General features: G+C 33.2%; 1 protein-coding gene across 1 annotated transcript; it reads left to right on the forward strand.

Moving 5' to 3' along the window:
* Window positions 1–442: 442 nt before the first annotated feature.
* Window positions 443–21498, forward strand: LOC141301864 (uncharacterized). The gene is made up of 32 exons (XM_073832064.1): window positions 443–531; window positions 3112–3159; window positions 3249–3360; window positions 3507–3569; window positions 3652–3750; window positions 6427–6462; window positions 6671–6715; window positions 6821–6892; window positions 9287–9367; window positions 9604–9657; window positions 9758–9787; window positions 9868–9939; window positions 10024–10095; window positions 10276–10329; window positions 11391–11420; window positions 11540–11599; window positions 11722–11775; window positions 12050–12079; window positions 12192–12254; window positions 12380–12433; window positions 12754–12783; window positions 12870–12932; window positions 13059–13112; window positions 18345–18374; window positions 18464–18535; window positions 18616–18687; window positions 18883–18939; window positions 19033–19092; window positions 19188–19250; window positions 19340–19448; window positions 20736–20838; window positions 20918–21498. Exons 2-32 carry the CDS (start codon window positions 3120–3122, stop codon window positions 20932–20934), a joined length of 1851 nt encoding a protein of 616 aa, XP_073688165.1. The 5' UTR covers window positions 443–531; window positions 3112–3119; the 3' UTR covers window positions 20935–21498.
* The last annotated feature ends 3358 nt before the right edge of the window (window positions 21499–24856 follow it).

The following is a 24856-nucleotide window of genomic DNA, read 5'->3' on the forward strand; positions in this document are numbered from 1 at the left end:
CCAACAAATCTTTTCCAGCTCAGAGGGTTTTATCTTCTGAGGTTCAGAGCTTTGTCATTATATAATGTTATATGGCCAAGCCTCCTTTAGTACATTGAAAAAAATGGTGTTGGGTTTACTTTGAAACACTTAGTAGTAGTTTCAAAGACATGGAAAGTAACTGAACTTTTAAACCTTGAGAGCAACACCCCAAACAGTTTTATCTTGACATCTTGGTGGAGGTTGTTATGGCGGCCTTCACATTGTTTCCCTAAGACAGACAATCGGCTGCTGATGCCCTGACATTCATTACTTGGCGCTTTTCATCAGCTGGAGGGAAAGACCTGGTGAAGACACACCCCTACTGTAAACTACATTGACATAGCTGTGCTGACAGTTCAGGTTCAGTTGCTCTGGTGTGTGTCATTCGAAGCCACACCTTTCACTGGTCCTACCTTCCCTACCCAGGTCAAATATGTAAGGGGAAGAGCAGTAAACTGTATGTTATTCTCATCTAACCTCTATCACATCCCGCACACCTCAAATACCAAGGTATGCCACTTCTCTACCCACAGAGACTTTATCTGTTTGTGTGGGTCTCAAATCTGTTCTAACTGTATGTTTTTTTGCGTAATATTTTTAGCCTGTTTGTTAAATCAATGGGTTTTTAGGTTACTGATCATATCTAAAACATGTTCATTGAAGTAGATTCTCTTATGATATGGATGTATTGTGAGACTGTAAACAATGGTTAGTAGTACTGTTACACAGTGTATGTTAAAATAGTTTTACAATGTCAAGGTGAGATTGAAGGACATTTAACTGTAGCTTTTACAAAAAAATGCATAGAATTAGAATAGTGCTTGTTTACGTCAAAAATGCGTGTGGTCGAAAAAAGTGTGGTCGAAACAAAATACAAATACATCAGTTTCTCTTTCTAGTAGTTTTGTCTACTAGACTTTAGCAATTATTTAGAAAATGCAGTGATGTCTCAAAGAGGTGATTCTGGTTTGTAATTGTTTTTGTAAATGTGTAGGCAGTGCAAAATGTGTCTTCGGACTTTTAAGTAAACACCAACATTTCATGTTGATATTTCTGTGATATATATTTATAGGATGCATTTATTTCATATGGATTTAAAGTAAATGTTTGTATATACATCTAGTGCCTAAAATGTGTAGTCTTTCTAAGGAAGTCATAAAAATGGCATGCATAATAATTAAAAACAAAACAGTAAAATATTGTTTTCAAATTGTTTTAGCATGTCACTTTCCTAAAATTGGATATTCCTAATGTCGGTTACCCAAATTTGACAACTCAACTCAACTCATGTGCAAGTTTGTTTTTCATTGAATTAAAGACTATTAGATAAAAAGTCAATTTCTTTTTCATCTTGTGCAAGTTTCTTTTATAATGAACGTAAAAACTATGAGATAAAAAGTCAATGTCATGACAGAATAATTATAATTATGACAAAATGGTTACATTGATATACAAAGTCAAAATTGGTTGAGAGTTTTGATACAAAGTTGAAACTGAAGTTATGTCAGTCATAAAAAAATGACATAAAAAGTCAAAACTATGAGATAAAAGGTCAATGTCATGACAGAAGTTGAATTATGTTATAATTATGACATAAAATGTTGACATAAAAGTCGTAATTGAGATACAAAGTAAATATTTGTCGAGAATTTTGATACAAAGTTAAAATTGAAATTATGTCAGTCATAAAAAAATGTTAATATGATGACAAAAAGTCAAACCTATGAGATAAAAAGTTACGTTATGTTATAATTATGACATAAAATGTTGATATAATGATGTAAAAGTCAAAATTAGTCGAGGATTTTGATACAAAGTTGAAATTGAAATTATGTCGATCATAAAAAATATTAAAATAATGACATAAAGTTCCAAATAATGAGAAAAGGTCAATATGACAAAAGTTACATTGTTATATTTCTGACATAAAATGTTGATATGATGACATAAAAGTCATAATTGAGATACAAAGTCAAAATTAGTCGAGAATGTTGATACAAAGTTGACATTGAAATTATGCTGATCATAACATTTTTTAAAATAATGACATAAAAAGTCAAAACTATGAGATAAACAGTTAATATCATGACAGAAGTTGAATTATGTTATAATTATGACATAAAATGTTGACATAAAAGTCATAATTGATATACAAAGTCAAAATTAGTCGAGAATGTTGAAACAAAGTTGAAATTGAAATTATGTCGGTCATAAAAAAATGTTAAAATGATGACATAAAAAGTCAAAACCATGAGCAAAAGTCAATATTATGACATAAAATGTTGAAATTATCACATAAACGTCAATGAACGTGAGATAAAGTTGAAATTCCCTGCTGAAAAAAAAACTGCTAAAACCAGCCTAGGCTGGTTGGCTGGTCTTAGCTGGTTTAAGATGGAAGTAGCTGGTTGTAGCTGGTCTCCCAGCCTGGCCAGGCTGGTTTTAGCTGGTGGTTTCGCAGTCTGACCAGGCTGGGAAAGTGGCCAAAACACTCTAAAACCAGCCTGCTGACCAGCTAAAACCAGCCAACCAACCTAGGCTGGTTTTAGTTTTTTTTTTTTTTTACCAGGGTTAGTTGAGAATTCTGATACAAAGTTGAAATTATGTCAGTTATGTCAGTCATAAAAAACATTGAAGTCAAAACTATGAGATAAAAAGATAATATTACGACGGAACTTTAATTATGTTATAATTGTGACATAAAATGTTGTTTTACCCTATGCTACAAGAAATCCAGCGAAACCTCACACGTTGCTGTGTGATGTTCAGTACATGTGACGTTCCTCCCCAAGCATGAGAATGTTACTATGGTTTCGATGGCAGGTGTTTGAACAGGGTGTGCCTGTGGAGGGATCAGGACAAACTAGTTTTGGGTGTATCTAGGAAGATATGGAGTGAAAGGACAGCGCTACATCAAACAGCACTAGGAATGGAATGTGTTAACCTTGATTTGTCAGATTTCATGCACTTGATGCTTCATTGACAAACTCAATGTCTGTGGCACCATCTTGTGGATGATAGTCTGGTTAGAAACAACCACAGACGGTATCTACAGCAATTGTAATCATGTGTATCAATTCCATTTTACAGCATAAACCATGTCTTTCACTCCGAGAGGATACAGTAAACCCCAAACAGGTGAGATTTACAAAGAACTTGTTCTTATACTATATCATAAGTACATCCTTAATGAAACCATACTTATTATGTTTAATTAAACAAAACAGTTACAACATCAATCACTAAATCCACTAAACCAGTGGATGATGGCAAAAAGAAATCCCTGCTGCAGGACAATAGCTGGATTAAGAAGAATGTGAAGGAGGACGAGCAAGTCGAGTAAGTTTTCAACACACTCATCAATTAACAACAAACCAGACAGACGCAACTTGTTTAACATCACGCCTCTGTGCTATTGATGTCTGTCGGCCAGACTAAGCCACTGACAAGACAAGCCTAATTTATGTTTTTAACTTTCTTAACAGACGTGAGACCAACTTCGGTAAAAGTGTTCTGAGTCGTTACAAGTCTAACGAAAATCTTGTCGGGTAGGTAGTCTCTTTGTGTCAATCCCACGTGTTGCAATTAAAAATTGTAATATGACATCCTTATGTTCTCTTTCGTATAAAGCCCTCAAGATAAAACTAGCAAAACCGAGAGCAAAACCGAGAGCAAAACCACCACTGTTGCTACTTCATCAGGTACCTCTGTCCAAGCGCTCACTAAAAGGTAATACACTGCTGAAGACGCACTTATCACTTTCATATATTAAACATGCTACCATGGTTTACAAATGTGCATCAGATTACACTGTACATAATATTATTCACTAGTATGGAAGCCCTTTCTTGCCACATAAGTAAAAAACTATTGTTAAATCATTATTATGGCCTAAAAAAGATAAAAAGTTGAAATTATGAGACATATGATACATAATAATGAGTTAAAAAGTCAAGATTGAGATACTAAGTCATGAGTATGACATTAAAAAAGTCCAAATTATGACAAAAAGTCAGAATTCTGAGAGAAAGTTGAAATTATGACAAAAATTCTAAATCATTAGATAATAAGTCAATATTATGACTGAAGTTACATTGTTATAATTATGATAAAATGTTGACATGATGACATAAAAGTCATAATTGAGATACAAAGTCGAGAATTTTGATACAGTTAAAAATTGAAATTATGTTAGTCATAAAAAAACACTGAAATTATGACAAAAAAAGTCAAACTATGAGATAAAAAGTCAATATTATGACAAGTTAAATTATGTTATAATTATGACATAAAATGTTGAAACTATCAAACGAAAGTCATAATTAAGTCTAGCATTTTGATACAAAGTTGAAATTGAAATTATGTTGGTTATTTCAGTCATAAAAAATGTTGAATTGATGATATAAAAAGTCCAAACTATGAGATAAAAAGTCAGTATTATGACAGAAGTTGAATTATCTTATAATTATGACATAAAATGTTGAAATTATCACAAAGTCATAATTGAGATACAAAGTCGAAATTAGCCGAGAATGTTGATACAAGGTTATTGAAATGATGTTGATTATTAAAAAAATGTTAAAATGATGACATAAGTCAAATCTATGAGATACAAAGTCAATATTGTGACAGAAGTTGAATTTTGTTATAATTATGACATAAAATGTTAAAATTATGGCATAAAAGTCATAATTGAGATACAAAGTCGAATTTAGTCGAGAATTTTGATACAAAGTTATTGAAATTATGTCGGTTATAATTTTTAAAAAAAAATGATGACATAAAAAGTCAAAACTATGAGATAAAAAGTCAATATTGTGACAGAAGTTGAATTATGTTATAATTATCACATAAAATGTTGAAATTATGGCATAAAAGTCATAAATGAGATACAAAGTCGAAATTAGTTGAGAATTTTGAAACAAAGTTATTGAAATTATGACAGCTATTAAAAAAATGTTGAAATTATGACATAAAAAGTCAAAACTATGAGATACAAAGTCAATATTGTGACAGAAGTTGAATTATGTTATAAGTATGACATAAAATGTTGAAATTATCACAAAGTCATAAATGAGATACAAAGTCGAAATTAGTCGAAAATGTTGATACAAGTTTATTGAAATTGTTGGTTATTAAAAATTTTTAAAATGATGACATAAGTCAAATCTATGAGATAAAAAGTCAATATTGTGACAGAAGTTGAATTTTGTTATAATTATGACATAAAATGTTAAAATTGTGGCATAAAAGTCATAAATGAGATACAAAGTCGAAATTAGTCGAGAATTTTGATACAAAGTTATTGAAATTACGTCGGTTATTAAAAAAAATGTTAAAATGATGACATAAAAAGTCAAAACTATGAGATAAAAGTGAGATAAAAAATATGACAGAAATTGAATTATGTTATAGTTATGATATAAAATGTTGACATGATGACATATAAGTCATAATTGAGATACGAAGTCAAAATTAGTCGAGAATTGTGATACAAATTGAAATTGACATTGTTAGTCATATAAAACGTTGAAATTACGACAGTCAAAATTCTGAGATAAAACGTTAACATTACGACGGAAGTTGAATGTCATAGTTATGACATAAAACGATTACATGAGGACATAAGTCATTATTGAGATATGAAGTCAAAATTAGTCGAGATTGTTGATACAAAGTTAAAATTTAAATTGTCAGTCATAAAAAAATGTTGAAATGGTGACATAAAAAGTAAAAACTATGAGATAAAAAGTCCAAATTACAAAAGTTGTGATTGCTATAATTGTCAAAAAATGTTGACATGATGACATAAGTCATAATTGAGATGCAAAGTCAAAATTAGGTGAGAATGTTGATACAAAGTTGAAACTAAAATTATATCAGTCATAAAAAATGTTGAAATGATGACAAAGTCAAAACTATGAGGTAAAAAGTAAATATTACGACAAAAGTTGTTATACTTATGTTATAATTATGACATAAAATGATCACATAAGTCATAATTGAGATAAAGGCAAAATTAGCCATGAATTTTGATACAAAGTTGAAATGATGTCAGTTATTTCAGTCATAAAAAAGTTGAAATGATGACATTAATAGGTAAAACTATGAGATAAAAAGTCATAGTTATGATAAACTCAAAGTATGACACAGTTTCTACTTTTTAACTCAGATTTGTGTTTTAGTATGTATTGTAGTCCATAATTATGATTTTGACCACAATTTCTACTTTCTGTCTGATAATTATGACTTTGTATCTCATAATTTAGACTTTTCATTCCATAATATTGAGACTTTGTCAAAATTATGATTTACCAAAGAAAGATTTCTGATGTGGAGGAAATTGGAGGAAGTTTATGTGATAAAGTCGAATTAAAATGGTCACACTTTGTTTTCAATGTCTAGATTTGGTGGCAGCCAGGACCATCTGAATGAAACCAGGTAAAATATACACAAATAATTTAGGAAAATAATAGTAATATACAGCACAATAATACTTAATCTTAAGACTTAAGACTACACTACAATATGATTAGTCACCAACGTTTGCAGTATTTAAAACCTGTTTGTGAGAGTTACAAGAAGCCAAAAATGGTGGGAATTTAAAACATGTTAAGAGCTCAATTATCTTCCCAACCCAACCCTACAGAACCACAGGAACTAAAACAACCGTGAAAGCGGAGCCCAGGAAAAGGTAACGCCCCTGAGACACACCTGCTTAAATGACTGATGAATGACTGATTGACTGAATGAATGATTGAGGAGTAACTTCTTACAAAACTGATGATTGCTCTTTCAGCTCTACTACTACCACAACAACTACAGTCAAAGATGGTGCAAAGATAACTGAGACAACTGTGACCTCTTCCAAGTAAGATGCTGAAAAGACATCATATCAATATCATATCTGTCAACATATTTCACACCACATTCATCTTAGCTCGCGATCACAGAACATGTTGTGAGGTCAAGGCCAGTTTATAAAGGCAATATAAATCCAAAGTTCAGTTTGTTAGGTTCTAACTCAATCTGACATAATGACATCATTATTCACATGCCACAGCTATTTGGTTCTTTTAATATCAACAATCAAATACTCGACTAGTGCTTGCTATAGTTGTTATAGTTGTTGTCACCTGTATAGATCTGCTACAGGATGATTTCATGTAACTTACAGTGTGTCACAAAAGTGAGTAGACCCTTCACATTTCAGCAACCATTTTAGTTAGGGATGCACCGATATGAATCGGCCGATCATGCTTGCGCGTTTTGTCAGTAAAGCCGGTTCTGTAATCAGCGGTAAATGCCATCAGGTGCGTGATTTCACATTGAGCCGTATATACTACACACAGCCGTTGTTTACCGACGGCTCAACGTGAAATCACGCACCTGATGGCATTTACCGCTGATTACAGAACCGGCTTTACTGACAAAACGCGCAAGCATGATCGGCCGATTCATATCGGTGCATCCCTAATTTTAGTATATCTTCTAAAGGGACAATAATATAGAAATGATACTTGGATATATTTTAAAGTAGGCAATGTGCAGCTTGTATAGCAGTATAGATTTATTGTCCCCTGAAAATTACTCAACATACAGCCATTATTGTCAAAATAGCTGGAAACAAAAGTGAGTACACCCTAAGTGAACTTGTCCGAAGTGTCAATATTTTGTGTTAGCACCATTGTGGCACTGCCTAATTCATTCTGGGCATGGAATTGACCAGAGCTGCACAGGTCGTTGCTGGGATCCTTTTCCATTCCTCTCGGAGCTTCTGGACGTTAGACACATGGTCTTCTCCACCTTACACTTGAGGATGCCCCACAGGTGCTTAATAGGGTTCAGGTCTGGAGACATACTTGGTCAACCCATCAGCTTCAGCTTCCTCAGCAAGGCAGTTTTCGTCTTGGTGGTGTGTTTGGGGTCGTTATCATGTTGGAAAACTGCTGTTTGGCCTAGTTTCTGGGGGAAGGCATCATGTTCTGTTTCATAATGTACAGTACATAATGGAATCTATGTTTCCCTCAATGAACTGCAGCTCCCCAGTACCAGCAGCACTCATGCAGCCCCAGACCATGATGCTACCACCACCATGCCTGACTGTAGGCAAGGCACAGTTTTCTTTGTACTCCTCACCAGGGCATCGCCACACATGCTGGACACCATCTGAGCCAAACAAGTTTATCTTATAAAGTTTCATCAGACCACAGGACATGGTTCCACTAATCTCATACTCTTGGTTGTCTTCAGCAAACTGTTTGCAGGCTTTCTTGTGAGCTAGCTTCAGTTGAGGCTTCCTTCTGTGACAACGCCTATGCAAACCGACTTGTTGCAGTGTGCGGCGTATGGTCTGAGCGCTGACAAGCTGATGTTCTGCTTCTGCAACCTTTAAAGCAATGCTGGCAGCACTCATGCATCTGTTTTTTGAAGCCAGGTTCTGCACCTGATGCACAGAACGAGTGCTCAACTTTGTGAATCGACCCTTGCAAGGCCTGTTCTGAATGGAACCAATCTTGGAAAACCTCTGTATGACCCTGACCACTGTAGTGTAACTCGGTTTCAGGGTGTTACTGAACCTCTAATAGCCTTGGCCATCTTTGTGAAGAGAGCAACAATTCTAATTCTCAAATCCTCAGAGAGTTCTTTGCTATGAGGTGCCATGTTGAACATCCAGTGGTCAGTATGAGAGAAATTGTACTTGAAGCACCTAATTTTAACTGCTCTAATACAAGATACACAACTATGTATGATCCTGTCATGCAGACAAAAACACAAACATGATGAATAGGACATGTGGCTTTGCATGGTTAAACAACATACTGCTGTTATCACTTAGGGTGTACTTACTTTTGTTACCAGCTATTTTGACAGTAATGGCTGTGTGTTGAGTTATTTTCAGAGGACAGTAAATATATACTGCTATACAAGCTGCACATTGACTACTCTAAAATATATCCAAGTTTCATTTCTATAGTATTGTCCTTTGAAAAGAGAGACTAAAATGGTTGCTGAAATGTAAAGGGTGTACTCACTTTTGTGAGGTACTGTATATACGGGGGTTATTTCATATATGTATATGTGCAGCAGCAGTATTTCTTACATGCTCACAGCAGCATGTTGTGGATGTATTGCAGCAGCAGCGTAGCAGATCTATTCCACCAAGTCAAAACACATTAACATTGCCATGTATATTACCATGCTAAACTCTCAGAGAGTTGTCATGACAAAACTGTGTTTTAAACTGTTTTCTTCTTGTCCCTAGGCAGGATGTGGTGAAATCATCTACCAAGTCTGAAACACTCACCGATAAAGACCTGCAAGATTTAAGCAACAAGAACACTAGGTAAATCAGCTCAGTTTATATGCATTCGATCATTTTTAATAAAACTTAATATCAAACCAAGTGCCATTTATTTGAAAGAAATATAGCACAAAAACTATTTTCACACAAATAAAAAAGTGTACTGTTTAAATGAAGATACATATTGGTTTGATATGTTTAAATTCATATTTATTTGTGGCTTAAATGTGAAAAATTGTCGATGTATGTCTCACTGGATATGCTATCTGTTTCTAAAGTGGTTTTAAGACCAAGACTGTTACTGTCAAGACATCCAGTGACACTGTTGATGGGTGAGTGTTATCAAATATGTAGTTAAAATTAGTTGTGTGTGTGTGTGTGTGTGTGTGTGTGTGTGTGTGTATTAAAATTAAACCTATAATTCTTTTTTAGACCAACGTCACCTGTCAAGACCACCACAAGGTACAATAACAACAGTTTTGTTTGGATTGCTGACTAAACTGAACAAAGGTTTCTTAACCTCGTAATATTTTCAATTCTAGCGTCAAAACCTACACCAAAGAGGACGTTTCACCCTCTAAAACAATAACAACATCTGTCAAATCCACAAAGAGGTGAGAATCTGACAGATAATTGAAGTAAATGCTTTTCAGTCATTGTAAGGCAAAGAACATCTCTGACTGAATGCTTTTCTACAGCACTGAGGATCAGCTGTTTGATACTCTCATACCAACATCAATCAAGTCAGCCAACACAAAAACTGACAGCAGGTATGTGGCATTTGCATATTAATAAACTAAACAACTTAAACATTATCCTACTTCGCAAAACATTAACATTTTTATTAAAATATCGGCCCTTAGCATACTATAAGATTCAAGTTCAATAACTGTTAGTAAAAATCTAGTATTTACTGTAGAAAATAATGCTCTTGTTATGTGTCTCTAAAGTGACTACAAGACTGAAGTGGTTACAGTGAAGACATCAAAAGAGATTATTGATGTGTGAGTGTCAAAGATCAATGCTTCTCATCCACAAAAGATGGACAGCAATGCTAGACAAATAAAAAAAAACTAATATTTTATATATTCATACATACATAAAATTATTTGGATACCTTGTTGTGTCACCACTTAAAGTGCAATGTAAAATCTGTGTAATCTGATACAGTTGCACCCCTTTCAGAATCTGCTAAATGTTCAATATTTTACCAAAATAAGAGGGATCATATAAAATGCATGTTTTTTTAGAGATATTTCACATAAAATATGTTTACAAATAGTTCACAAGAGAAAATAATTGTTGAATTTATAAAAAAAAAAAAAAGGCCCTGTTCAAAGGTTTTGTTACCTGAATGAGCCACAGCTGTGTTTTTGTTTAGTGAACAGTTCAACTGCCTGCTGTTCTTCAGAAAAATCCTTCAGGTCCCACAAATTCTTTGGTTTTCCAGCATTTTTAGTGTATTTGAACCCTTTCCAACAATGACTGTATGATTTTGAGATCCATCTTTTCACACTGAGGACAACTGAGGGACTCATATGCAACTATTACAGAAGGTTCAAACACTCACTGATGCTCCAGAAGGAAACAGGATGCATTAAGAGAGGGGTGAAAACTTTTGGAATTTAAAAATCAGGGTAAATTTAACTTATTTTGTCGTCTGGGAAACATGTAAGTATCTTCCGTAGCTTCTGAAGGGCAGTAATAAATGAAAAAAATTTGATATTTAGGCAAAATAAGAAAAATGTACACATCTCCATTTTGTTCAAAAGTTTTCACCCTCAGCTTGCATTTGAGTCTCTCAGTTGTCTAATAAGATGGATCTCAAAATCATATAGTCATTGTTGGAAATACACAAAAATGCTGGAAAACCCAAAGAATTTGTGAAACCTGATGGATTTTTCTGAAGAACAGCGGGCAATAACAATGCAACAACATGCATTTTGTTTGATCCCACTTATTTTGATAAAATAATTAACATTTTGCAGATTCTCAAAAGGGTAATGTAAACATTTGACCTCAACTAGTCTGTATTAACACTGAAACTGTAATTCTTTTTGTCTAGACCTGCTTCACCTGTCAAGACCACAACAAGGTACCATAACCACAGCCTTGCTGACGAACTATAAAAAAAGTGTCTGCAAATGGCTGACTAACTTGGAACAAATGTTTACTAAAACCTTTTATTAACCTCTTATCCTATTTCATGTACAGCATCAAGACTTACACCAAAGAGGATGTTTCACCTAAAACACCATCCTTCACCACAAAGAGGTGGGCACTTCAAAGACTGTTCATATCACAGTTCTTACTGCAAAATATAATGCAGTCCAATGACTGAGCTTGGATTTAGAGACTAAATCGTTGCTCACTGCACTTGTTTTGTGTCTCTGAAGTGACTACAAGACTGAAGTGGTTACTGTGAAGTCTTCAAAGGATATCACTGATGTGTGAGTGTCATAGATTAGTCTCCTCAACCCATGGGTCACGACCCACAAATGACTTACGGGTCTGTTTTGACAGTCACAGACAGCAGGGGAAAATGATAAATAGCAATATTCCAGGCAACTTACCATATATTCATTCAAGTTATCCCATGTATTTAGTTAATTGCATTTAGTAAACAAAAAGATTTTCTTATTCAGCTTATGTTAATAATTTTTCATATTTCATGTAGTTTTTTGTGTGTATATTAACACTGAACATGTTATTCTTTTTGTCTAGACCAACTTCACCTGTCAAGACCACTACAAGGTACAGTAACCCAGCCTTGCTGACTAACCAGAAAAAAATATGTCTGCAGATTGCTGAAAAAAATGTGTTTAATAATACCTTTTATTAACCTCTTAACCTATTTCATGTACAGCATCAAGACCTACACCAAAGAGGATGTTTCACCAATTAAAACACCATTCTTCACCACAAAGAGGTAGGATTGTAAAAGATTAACAGTACAATTCTAGTTTTTATTGAAAAAAATGATACACAGCAATAAAATGACTTTCATTTAGTGACAGAATCGTTGCTCACTGCATTTGTTATGTGTCTCTAAAGTGACTACAAGACTGAAGTGGTTACTGTGAAGTCTTCAAAGGATATTATCGATGTGTGAGTGTCATAAATCAGTCTTCTTAACCCATGGGTCACGACCCACAAGTGACCTACAGGTCTGGTTTGACATTCACAGACAGCAGAGGAAAATGATAAATAGCAATATTCCAGGCAACTTACCATTTGCATAAATAGACTAGAAACTATTTTTTAAAGTCATCCCATATATTTAGTTGATTGCATTTAGTAAACAAAAAAATTTTCATATTCAGCTTATATAATGTTAATATTTGTCATATTTCATATAGTTTTATTGTGTGTTTGTTTTTTTATTTTGTGTGTATATTAACACTAAAACCGTTATTCTTTTTGTCTAGACCAACTTCACCTGTCAAGACCACTACAAGGTACAGTAACCCCAGTCTTGCTGACTAACCAGAAAAATGTGGTGACTAGTACCTTTTATTAACTTTTTAACCTAATTTATTTGCAGCATCAAGACCTACACCAAGGAGGATGTTACACCAATTAAAACACCATCCTTCAGCACAAAGAGGTAGGATTGTGAAAGATTAACATCACGATTCTAGTTTTTTTGCAAATAAATGATACAGTGCAATGACATGAACTTGCATTTAGAGACAAGATCGTTGCTCACTGCACTTGTTTTGTGTCTCTAAAGTGACTACAAGACTGAAGTGGTTACTGTGAAGTCTTCAAAGGAGATCGTTGATGTGTGAGTGTCACAGATCAGATTCTATCTGAATATATTTTAAAATGTACTTTATTTCTGTGATTTCAAAGCTAATTTTTTAGCCTCATTACCTCTTTAGTGTTACATGATTCTTCAGAAATCATTCTAATCTGCTGATTTGCTGTTCAAAAAACATTTTTTATTATTATTATTATCTGCAATATTAAAACAGTTGAGTACATTTTTCAGGTTTCTTTGATGAATTGAAAGATCCAAAGATCACTTTTGTAACATTATACACTATAACATTCAAAAGCTTGAAGTCAGTATGATTTTTTGGGGAAAGAAATTATAGAAATCAATACTTTTATTTAACGAGGATGCTTTAAATTGATCGAAAGTGATGATAAAGACATAAATACTGAAATAAATGCTATTCTTCTAAACTTTCTATTCATCCAAGAAACCTGAAAAAATTTGACTCAGCTAGTTTTAACACAATATTAATAATAATAATATTAAAAGTTTTTTTGAGCAGCAAATCAGAGTAATGAGATGCCAAAAAAATTGAAATCACAGGAATAAATTACAGCTTAAAATATATTCAAATAAAAAGCTGTTATTTTAAATAGTACAAATATTTAAACATTTTACTTTTTTGCTGTACTCTGGATCAAATAAATGCTCAGACTTGGTGAGCAGAAGAGACTTGTTCAAAAAACATTAAAAAAATCATTAAAAAACCCTTTTGATTGGTAGTGTATATTTAATATTTAAAAAGTTGAAATTGTGTGATATAAACTCACAATTGCGAGTTATGAAGTCAGAATGTTACAGTTCTTACAGTTCTGAGAAAAGAAGTCAAGAAAAAAGTCAGAATTTCAGAGTTTATATCTCACAATTCTGACCTTATTTCTCGCAATTGAGTTTATACCCCGCAATTCTGACTTTATATCTAGCAGTTCAGACTTTTTAACTTACAATTGTGGATTTATATCTCAAAGTTCTGAAGAAAAATGTCAGAATTGCGAGATGTAAACTTGCAGTTGTAAGAAAAAGTCAGAATTGTGAGTTTATATCTTACAGTTCTGAGAAAAGAAATCAGAATTGCAAGAAAAAACGTCAGAATTTCAGAGTTTTTATCTCACAATTCTGACTTTATTTCTCGCAATTGAGTTTATACCCTGCAATTCTGACTTTATATCTAGCAATTCAGACTTTTTAACTCACAATTGTGGATTTATATCTAAAAGTTCTGAAAAAAAAGTCAGAATTGCGAGATGTAAACTTGCAGTTGTAAGAAAAAAGTCAGAATTGTGAGTTTATATCTTACAGTTCTGAGAAAAGAAATCAGAATTGCAAGAAAAAAGTCAGAATTTCAGAGTTTATATCTCACAATTCTGACTTTATTTCTCACAACTGAGTTTTTACCCCGCAATTCTGACTTTATATCTAGCAATTCAGACTTTTTAACGTACAATTGTGGATTTATATCTAAAAGTTCTGAAGAAAAACGTCAGAATTGCGAGATGTAAACTTGCAATTGTAAGAAAAAAGTCAGAATTTTGAGTTATATCTTACAGTTCTGAGAAAAGAAATCAGAATTGCAAGAAAAAAAGTCAGAATTGCGAGTTTATATCTCACAATTCTGACTTTATATCTAGCAATTCAGACTTTATAACTCGCAATTGTGGATTTATATCTCAAAGTTTTGAAAAAAAAGTCAGAATTGTGAGATGTAAACTTGCAATTGTAAGAAAAAAGTCAGAATTTTGAGTTATATCTTACAGTTCTGAGAAAAGAAATCAGAATTGCAAGAAAAAAGTCAGAATTTCAGAGTTTATATCTCACAATTCTGACTTTATTTCTCACAACTGAGTTTTTACCCCGCAATTCTGACTTTATATCTAGCAATTCAGACTTTTTAACGTACAATTGTGGATTTATATCTAAAAGTTCTGAAGAAAAACGTCAGAATTGCGAGATGTAAACTTGCAATTGTAAGAAAAAAGTCAGAATTTTGAGTTATATCTTACAGTTCTGAGAAAAGAAATCAGAATTGCAAGAAAAAAAGTCAGAATTGCGAGTTTATATCTCACAATTCTGACTTTATATCTAGCAATTCAGACTTTATAACTCGCAATTGTGGATTTATATCTCAAAGTTTTGAAAAAAAAGTCAGAATTGTGAGATGTAAACTTGCAATTGTAAGAAAAAAGTCAGAATTTTGAGTTATATCTTACAGTTCTGAGAAAAGAAATCAGAATTGCAAGAAAAAAAGTCAGAATTTCAGAGTTTATATCTCACAATTCTGACTTTATTTCTCGCAACTGAGTTTTTACCCCGCAATTCTGACTTTATATTCAGACTTTATAACTCGCAATTGTGGATTTATATCTCAAAGTTCTGAGAAAAGAAGTCAGAATTGCGAGATGTAAACTTGCAGTTGTAAGAAAAAAGTCAGAATTGTGAGTTTATATCTTACAGTTCTGAGAAAAGAAATCAGAATTGCAAGAAAAAACGTCAGAATTTCAGAGTTTTTATCTCACAATTCTGACTTTATTTCTCGCAATTGAGTTTATACCCTGCAATTCTGACTTTATATCTAGCAATTCAGACTTTTTAACTCACAATTGTGGATTTATATCTAAAAGTTCTGAAAAAAAAGTCAGAATTGCGAGATGTAAACTTGCAGTTGTAAGAAAAAAGTCAGAATTGTGAGTTTATATCTTACAGTTCTGAGAAAAGAAATCAGAATTGCAAGAAAAAAGTCAGAATTTCAGAGTTTATATCTCACAATTCTGACTTTATTTCTCACAACTGAGTTTTTACCCCGCAATTCTGACTTTATATCTAGCAATTCAGACTTTTTAACGTACAATTGTGGATTTATATCTAAAAGTTCTGAAGAAAAACGTCAGAATTGCGAGATGTAAACTTGCAATTGTAAGAAAAAAGTCAGAATTTTGAGTTATATCTTACAGTTCTGAGAACAGAAATCAGAATTGCAAGAAAAAAGTCAGAATTTCAGAGTTTATATCTCACAATTCTGACTTTATATCTAGCAATTCAGACTTTTTAACTTACAATTGTGGATTTATATCTCAAAGTTCTGAAGAAAAATGTCAGAATTGAGAGATGTAAACTTGCAATTGTAAGAAAAAAGTCAGAATTGTTCTGACTTTATTTCTCGCAATTGAGTTTTTACCCCGCAATTCTGACTTTATATCTAGCAATTCAGACTTTATAACTCGCAATTGTGGATTTATATCTCAAAGTTTTGAAAAAAAAGTCAGAATTGTGAGATGTAAACTTGCAATTGTAAGAAAAAAGTCAGAATTTTGAGTTATATCTTACAGTTCTGAGAAAAGAAATCAGAATTGCAAGAAAAAAAGTCAGAATTTCAGAGTTTTTATCTCACAATTCTGACTTTATTTCTCGCAATTGAGTTTATACCCCGCAATTCTGACTTTATATCTAGCAGTTCAGACTTTTTAACTTACAATTGTGGATTTATATCTCAAAGTTCTGAAGAAAAATGTCAGAATTGTGAGATGTAAACTTGCAGTTGTAAGAAAAAGTCAGAATTGTGAGTTTATATCTTACAGTTCTGAGAAAAGAAATCAGAATTGCAAGAAAAAACGTCAGAATTTCAGAGTTTTTATCTCACAATTCTGACTTTATTTCTCGCAATTGAGTTTATACCCTGCAATTCTGACTTTATATCTAGCAATTCAGACTTTTTAACTCACAATTGTGGATTTATATCTAAAAGTTCTGAAAAAAAAGTCAGAATTGCGAGATGTAAACTTGCAGTTGTAAGAAAAAAGTCAGAATTGTGAGTTTATATCTTACAGTTCTGAGAAAAGAAATCAGAATTGCAAGAAAAAAGTCAGAATTTCAGAGTTTATATCTCACAATTCTGACTTTATTTCTCACAACTGAGTTTTTACCCCGCAATTCTGACTTTATATCTAGCAATTCAGACTTTTTAACGTACAATTGTGGATTTATATCTAAAAGTTCTGAAGAAAAACGTCAGAATTGCGAGATGTAAACTTGCAATTGTAAGAAAAAAGTCAGAATTTTGAGTTATATCTTACAGTTCTGAGAACAGAAATCAGAATTGCAAGAAAAAAGTCAGAATTTCAGAGTTTATATCTCACAATTCTGACTTTATATCTAGCAATTCAGACTTTTTAACTTACAATTGTGGATTTATATCTCAAAGTTCTGAAGAAAAATGTCAGAATTGAGAGATGTAAACTTGCAATTGTAAGAAAAAAGTCAGAATTGTTCTGACTTTATTTCTCGCAATTGAGTTTTTACCCCGCAATTCTGACTTTATATCTAGCAATTCAGACTTTATAACTCGCAATTGTGGATTTATATCTCAAAGTTTTGAAAAAAAAGTCAGAATTGTGAGATGTAAACTTGCAATTGTAAGAAAAAAGTCAGAATTTTGAGTTATATCTTACAGTTCTGAGAAAAGAAATCAGAATTGCAAGAAAAAAAGTCAGAATTGCGAGTTTATATCTCACAATTCTGACTTTATATCTAGCAATTCAGACTTTATAACTCGCAATTGTGGATTTATATCTCAAAGTTTTGAAAAAAAAGTCAGAATTGTGAGATGTAAACTTGCAATTGTAAGAAAAAAGTCAGAATTTTGAGTTATATCTTACAGTTCTGAGAAAAGAAATCAGAATTGCAAGAAAAAAAGTCAGAATTGCGAGTTTATATCTCACAATTCTGACTTTATTTCTCGCAACTGAGTTTTTACCCCGCAATTCTGACTTTATATTCAGACTTTATAACTCGCAATTGTGGATTTATATCTCAAAGTTCTGAGAAAAGAAGTCAGAATTGCGAAATGTAAACTCGCAATTGTGAGAAAAGAAGTCCGAATTTTGAGTTTATAATCTTACATTTCTGAGAAAAGAAGTCAGAAATGCGAGAAAAAAGTCAGAATTGCGAGTTTATATCTCACAATTCTGACCTTATTTTTCACAATTGAGTTTATACCCCGCAATTCTGACTTTATATCTAGCAATTCAGACTTTATAACTCGCAATTGTGGATTTATATCTGAAAGTTATGAGAAAAAAAGTCAGAATTACCTTTTTACATTTTTTTTATTCAGTGATGGAAACAGGCTTCCATAGGTAGTAAATTGTAAACTCTAACTTATACAAAAAGTCTCCTAATTCAGTTGCTGATCATTTTTCTATTTTGTGTATATTGAACTAAAACCTATAATTATTTTTTGTCTAGACCAACTTCACCTGTCAAGACCACCACAAGGTACAACAATCACAGCCTTGCTTACAAATTGCTGACTAACCTAAAACAATACAGCTGCTTTAGTAACCTCTTAACATGTTCAATTCCAGCATCAAAACCTACACCACGGAGGATGTTTCACCCTCTAAAACAACAACATACTCTGTCAAGTCCACAAAGAGGTGAGTACCTGAAAGATATTTCCGAGTAAACGCCCGACTTTTCAAACAAAGAACATCACTGACTGAATCATTTTCTTCAGCACTGAGGATCAACTATTTGATACTCTCATACCTTCGTCAATCAAGTCCGCCAACACAAAAACTGACAGCAGGTATGTGGCATTTGCATTTTTACAAGGTGTGAGCCCATTCGTGGCGAGTTTGACATTTGCTTCGGCCTTTAAGTAGTTTAACCAGTCGTGCGACTGACAGGCTGAAAAGCACAAAAGCAGGTGCACGTTCATACTCAGACTTCACTCTCACTGCAACAGTGTTTATTCTATCATGGACTTTTATCGCTCTTTCAGCCGTGAGGATGTATCGGTCTCCAAATCCATCAGAACCGTGTATTCAACAAGTGAGAGGTAGGATGCGGTTTCTTATTCAAGCGTGTTTGCTTGATATATGATATCAGTTGTTTATTACACGCATTTGTCGCATTTTTTAAATGCATATAGAGATGATTGGACTACAGTCACAAGTCCTTCTTACACCAGAACGTCATACACAGAGAGCAGGTTTGACATATTCAGATATTTTGTCTACGCTTATAACAATTATTCATTACATTTTGCCTAGGTTTGTAGACTTACTTATGTCATGTTGTCCACAGACCTGATTATCAGACCTCAATCTCATCAAAAACCTCTACAACTGTGTACACATCACCAGAAAGGTATGGAATAGAGTTCATTTTTAATTATGCTTGATAGTGCACATTTGAAATGCCATGCCACTACTAATGCATATATCACTTTGTTGCAGGGTTGTAAGTGGGAAGGACATTTGCACAGTCTGCCGTAAAAACATGTACCCTGATGAAAAGATTATCCTGGATGACATGGATATCCACTGTCACGCCAGCTGTTTCAGGGTTAGTTATTTTTGTATAATGTAAACGTGTAACACTCTTGTGTAACACAAAATGTACATTCAAATATCAGTATTAATGAAATCAATATGGAATTTGATTGTTTTAAAGTATTATATCATTTTTATTAATGTTTTTATTCCGATTTCTGTAGATGTTATTAATGAAGTGTATTAAAATGAATCTTTGTATTGTTACCTAAAACACTTCATCCACTGTTTAGATTTTGGTACTGGAAATGTATGCAAAAACAGTGCATATTTCATTAAATAATGCCTCATTTGCATATTTAAACATAACATTTTAGAAAACTTGTGGTAACCTGCAGTGTCTTGCCTTAAGGAATATATATATATATATATATATATATATATATATACAGTCAAGCCCGAAATTATTCATACCCCTGGCAAATTCGGACTTAAAGTTACTTTTTTATTTGACCAGCAACTTTTTTTTGACCGGAAATGGCACAGGCTTCTCCCAAAAGATAATAAGACGGTGTACAAGAGGCATCATTGTGGAAAAAAATATTTCTCCGCTTTTATTTACATTTGAACAAAAACTGGCATGTCCAAAATTATTCATACCCTTTGCAAACTGTCACAGTCTATGGGAAAATCCAAAGTTCTATACCATTCCAAATAGTCCAAGCTGTTCTAAAGCATCCTAATTACCCTGATTCATTGGGAACAGCTGTTTTAATCAACTCAACAGGTGAAAAACAGAAGCTCTCTGCTGTTTGTGGACAGTCATGGTTAAGACAAAGGAGCTCACTGAGGACCTGTGACTGCGCATTGTGGCTGCTCACAAGTCAGGAAAGGGCTATAAGACCATATCGAAATGTTTTGAAGTTCCAGTGGCTACAGTGCAAAGTATTATTAAAAAATACAAGACGTTCCACACTGTGAACAATCTCAGAGGACGTGGTCGGAAGTCAAAAGTGACACCTGTGCTGGCCAGAAGGATAGTTGGAGAGGTAAAAAAGAATCCAAGGATCACCACCAAGGCCATCCTGATGAATCTGGGCTCCGCTGGTGGCAACATCTCAAGGCAGACAGTCCAACAGACACTGCACACCACTGGGTTCCACGGACGCAGACCAAGGAGGACATCACTCCTTTGCAAATGCTCATCTGATCAAAAAAAAAAAACTTTGTTGAATTAAAGTAACTTTAAGTCCAAATTTGCCAGGGGTATGAATAATTTTGGGCTTGACTGTATATATAATAAAAATTGTAAAAAAATAATTTCATTTATTTAGTTATTTTATTTTATTTTATTTTATAGTGTGGGGTGTGTAATTCTTCTCTGGGACACCTGAAGGCAGGGGACAGTTTGTGGGTGTACCGTCGTGCCATTCACTGTGAGAGCTGCTTTGGTGTCACCAAGGGTAAGATTTATTATTTTTTACTATTCTGAAGCATATAGTCAATATGCCTGCTAAATAAACAAAAATGTTTGTTTTACAGGCAAATGGCTCCGCTGAAACTACATTTAGCAGTAATGAAGTGATGTTACGAAAGAGAGCACTTTCCCATGGCTTTAATTTGGACTCGGCCCATTTGAAGTGTATAAAACAGTTTATGGTGGTGGACTTCTGTCTGATAATAGACTTTGGTTTCTTAATTGTTTATTAATTGCATTGATTGCTATCCTCCCCGATGATGCAACAAGGATCTTATCTGATTACCGAAATAAGAAGAATATTTTTGATAAAGAATATTTATCCTCATATATGATACATATTTTGTTTTTCTTCACTAATGTTATATTATTAAAGCATACATGTATATGTATACACATCATGTTTCTGATCTTCTGAGTTTTCATCTGATTGTTTTTTTTATTGTTCAGATCTGGTTAAACATCATTCCAGAGACCAGTTATGCAGTACCTTTAACCATTGTAGCTATAAATTGAATATGCTTTGTTGCAAGTATTTCTCAAGAATTGCAGGCTTTCCAAAATATGCTCTGATCAAGATCAGACACTTCAGCTCTTGTCTTATGACAGGACTCCTAAGAGGATGCAAATAAAGAGCTAAAGTTAACCATTGCAGAGTTGTTGTTTTTTTTTACAAAAAGGGTCAACTTTTCAAATGTTGATTATCTGGATTTCTGTAATTTTATCAAAATGTAGACAAACCAACTAAACTTATTTACAGAATTCTTAAAAAAAAGTTGTTTGTTTGTTTGTTTGCTGTTGATTTCCCACCAAAAATGGTGTCACTTTCTGGAAAATGATGTAATTAAGTGAATTTTGTTAGTTTAGGACTTTTACAAAGACTAACAGAACTGAAGTTGACATTGAGGACACAGGAAAAATATTCATAAGTTGCTAATTAAAACTATTTGAAATATTTAAATTAAGAGAACGGAAAATTGAAGAAACACCTGAAATATTTATTAATAAATATCAGCTTTTCAGCAGAAAAAGTTTAATTTAAAGAACACAGACAAAAGGTTTAGGATTTATAGTTGAAGTCAAAAGTGTACATACACCTTGCAGAATCTGCTAAATGTTAATTATTTAGGGGATCATACAAAATGCATGTTATTTTTTTATTTAGTACTGACCTGAATAAGATATTTCACATAAAATATGTTTACATATAATCCACAAGAGAACATAATAGTTTGAATTTATAAAAATGACCCTGTTCAAAAGTTTACATACACTTGATTCTTAATGTGTTGTTACCTGAACAGCTGAACTTCCTGCTGTTCCTTCTAATCCTTAAAAAAAAAAAAAAAAATATATATATATATATATATATATATATATATATATATATATAATATATATATATATTTTTTTTTTTTTTTTTTTTTTTTTTTTTTTTTTTTTTTCTAATCCTTAAAAAAAAAATTATTATTTTTTTTTTAGCATTTTTGTGTATTTAAACCCTTTGCAACAATGATTGTATGATTTTGAGATCCATCTTTTCACACTGCGGACAACTGAGGGACTCATATGCAACTATTACAGAAGGTTCAAACGCTCACTGAGAAGGAAACCAATACATTAAGAGCTGGGGTGTAAAAACATTTGCATTTGAAGATCAGTGTAAATGTAATTTATTTTGTCTTCTAGGAAAACATGTATCTTCTGTAGCTTCCTGAAGGGCAGTACTTAATGAAAAAATATGAATATTTCGGCAAAATAAGAAAAATGTGCACATCTTCATTATGTTCAAAAGTTTACATGCACTTTGTATGTTTTTATTATTTTGGTAAAATAATTAACATTTTGCAGATTCTGTAAGGTGTATGTAAACTTTTGACTTCAACTGTACCTGTAAAATTGCTTGTAAATTTCACAAATGATTTCAAACAAGTAGCACATTGAATAAACATGAAATTATGACATACAAAGACTGAAATAGTGTTTTCTTGTAAAACATGCACCACTTAAATTGTGATATTTTGATTAAAAAAAAAAAACAAATACATTTACAACACTAAAAATTGTGAGTTAATATCTCCATTCAAACTTTTGGATCAGTAAGATTTTAAATGTTTTTAAAATAAAGTCTCTTAAGCTCACCAAGAAGATTTATTGGATCAAAATGACAATAAAAACAGTAATATTGTGAAAATATCATTGCATTTCTGTTTTCTACCTAATATATTTGAAATAGTAATTTATTCCTGTGATCAAAGCTGAAGTTTAGTCCCGTCTTCAGTCACATGATCCTTCAAAAATCATTCTAATGTTGCTGATTTGCTACTCAAGAAAAAAATTCTGATTACATCAGTGTTGAAAACAGTGGTGATACTTAATATTTTGTGGATTTTTTAAAACTTGGAAGTTCAAAAGAACAGCATGTGTTTGAAATAGAAAATATTGGTAACACTTTAGAATAGGTAACACTTATTCACTATAAACTACGACTTTTCCCTCAATAATTTCCTAATTTGCTGCTTATTAATAGTTAGTAAATGTAGTTGTTAAGTTTAGGTATTGGGTAGGATTAGGGATGTAGAATAAGGCATTAATAATGCTTAATTAGTACTAATAAATGGCTAATATTCTAGTAATATGCATGCTAATAAACAACTAGTTAAGAGACCATAAAATAAAGTGTTACCGAAATATTTAGTACCATTTTGTAAGATATTTTGATACATTTTAATGTCCTTGCTGAATAAAATGAATAATTTCTTAAAACAAACAAAAGATTCTTACTGACCTTAATTTGAACGGCAGTGTAGCCTATATTTTGAGAATGTGAAACTGATTTAGACTACATACATTAAAACAGAATAGAATATGACACTCCAAATGTAAGGCACCATTTTATTGTCACCTGCAATGAAGTAGAGGATGTGGAGGAGCTGGGGCACAGTGGCTGGGGTAATGTGGTGGTCGTGTGTTGTGTTTTGAACTGAGGGGGAGGAGACAGAGACACAGGCATGAGCAGCACATCAGCATCTGAATGAAAGGCATGCAAGCCGTCTGAAAGCACTGCGAGTCTGGGCACACAGGGTAAACAACACCGCCACCATCTTCCTACTGTTTATATACTTTTCTCTTCAATGGACGGACTATTGTTCAACCCGCAGATGATGGCGGACGTCAATGGCAACAGTAAGATTATGAACGCAGAACTGGAGGTGAAAAAGCTTCAGGAGCTCGTGAGAAAACTGGAGAGGCAAAACGAGCAGCTTAGGACGAGAGCAAACGCTGCGAACAACTCCCGTCTGTTACCAGCTCCGGCTCGGCCTGTCCCGCAGGTCCGGCTAGCCAGACACCGGTCCGTTCCTCACCGGGATTACTGCGTTTCACCTTCGTATTCTGCATCTTTTGACTATCGGATGAGCACTATCCGTATTTTCATCCGCAGTCAGTGACTGGTGCTGATGAGGATGATGCTACTGTACTGGACGAGATGGAAATACTAGACCTTCATGGTGTTCTTCCCAGTCGATGGAGAGTCGGATTATAGCTGGTACTGATGCTGCATTATTCCCTAAGTAAACAATGGTGTAATTCTTGCTTGGAAGGATTTGTTTGGTTTTCAGCGTCGCATGCTCTTTGTCATCCCTTAAATTCAGTTCCCATGAAATGTCACCATAAGTAGACTGTGTCCAGGTCCATTGTTAGGTTAGTGAGTGTGTAAACATCACTGGTGCGGATATCTTATCACTGTAGTACTGGCTTGCTGTTTCATGCATCTGTTGATGTGAAAAATGTCCATATTTTTGTCCAAGACCATTTGTCTTCTAAATGTGAAGTGCACAGATGCATAAATATGTGACTGTTCATTGAGATTATTTCACAACAGATGGTCAAAGTAGACTAACTTGAACGAGTGCACTGTACAGAGAAATGAAAACAGACTAAAATCTGGCCTCTCTTTGTTATGGGTTGAAACATTAGTCTTGAATGCAAAACTGGAAAGTCTG

Source organism: Garra rufa, chromosome 25 (assembly GCF_049309525.1).
Source record: "Garra rufa chromosome 25, GarRuf1.0, whole genome shotgun sequence".
NCBI lineage: Eukaryota > Metazoa > Chordata > Actinopteri > Cypriniformes > Cyprinidae > Garra > Garra rufa.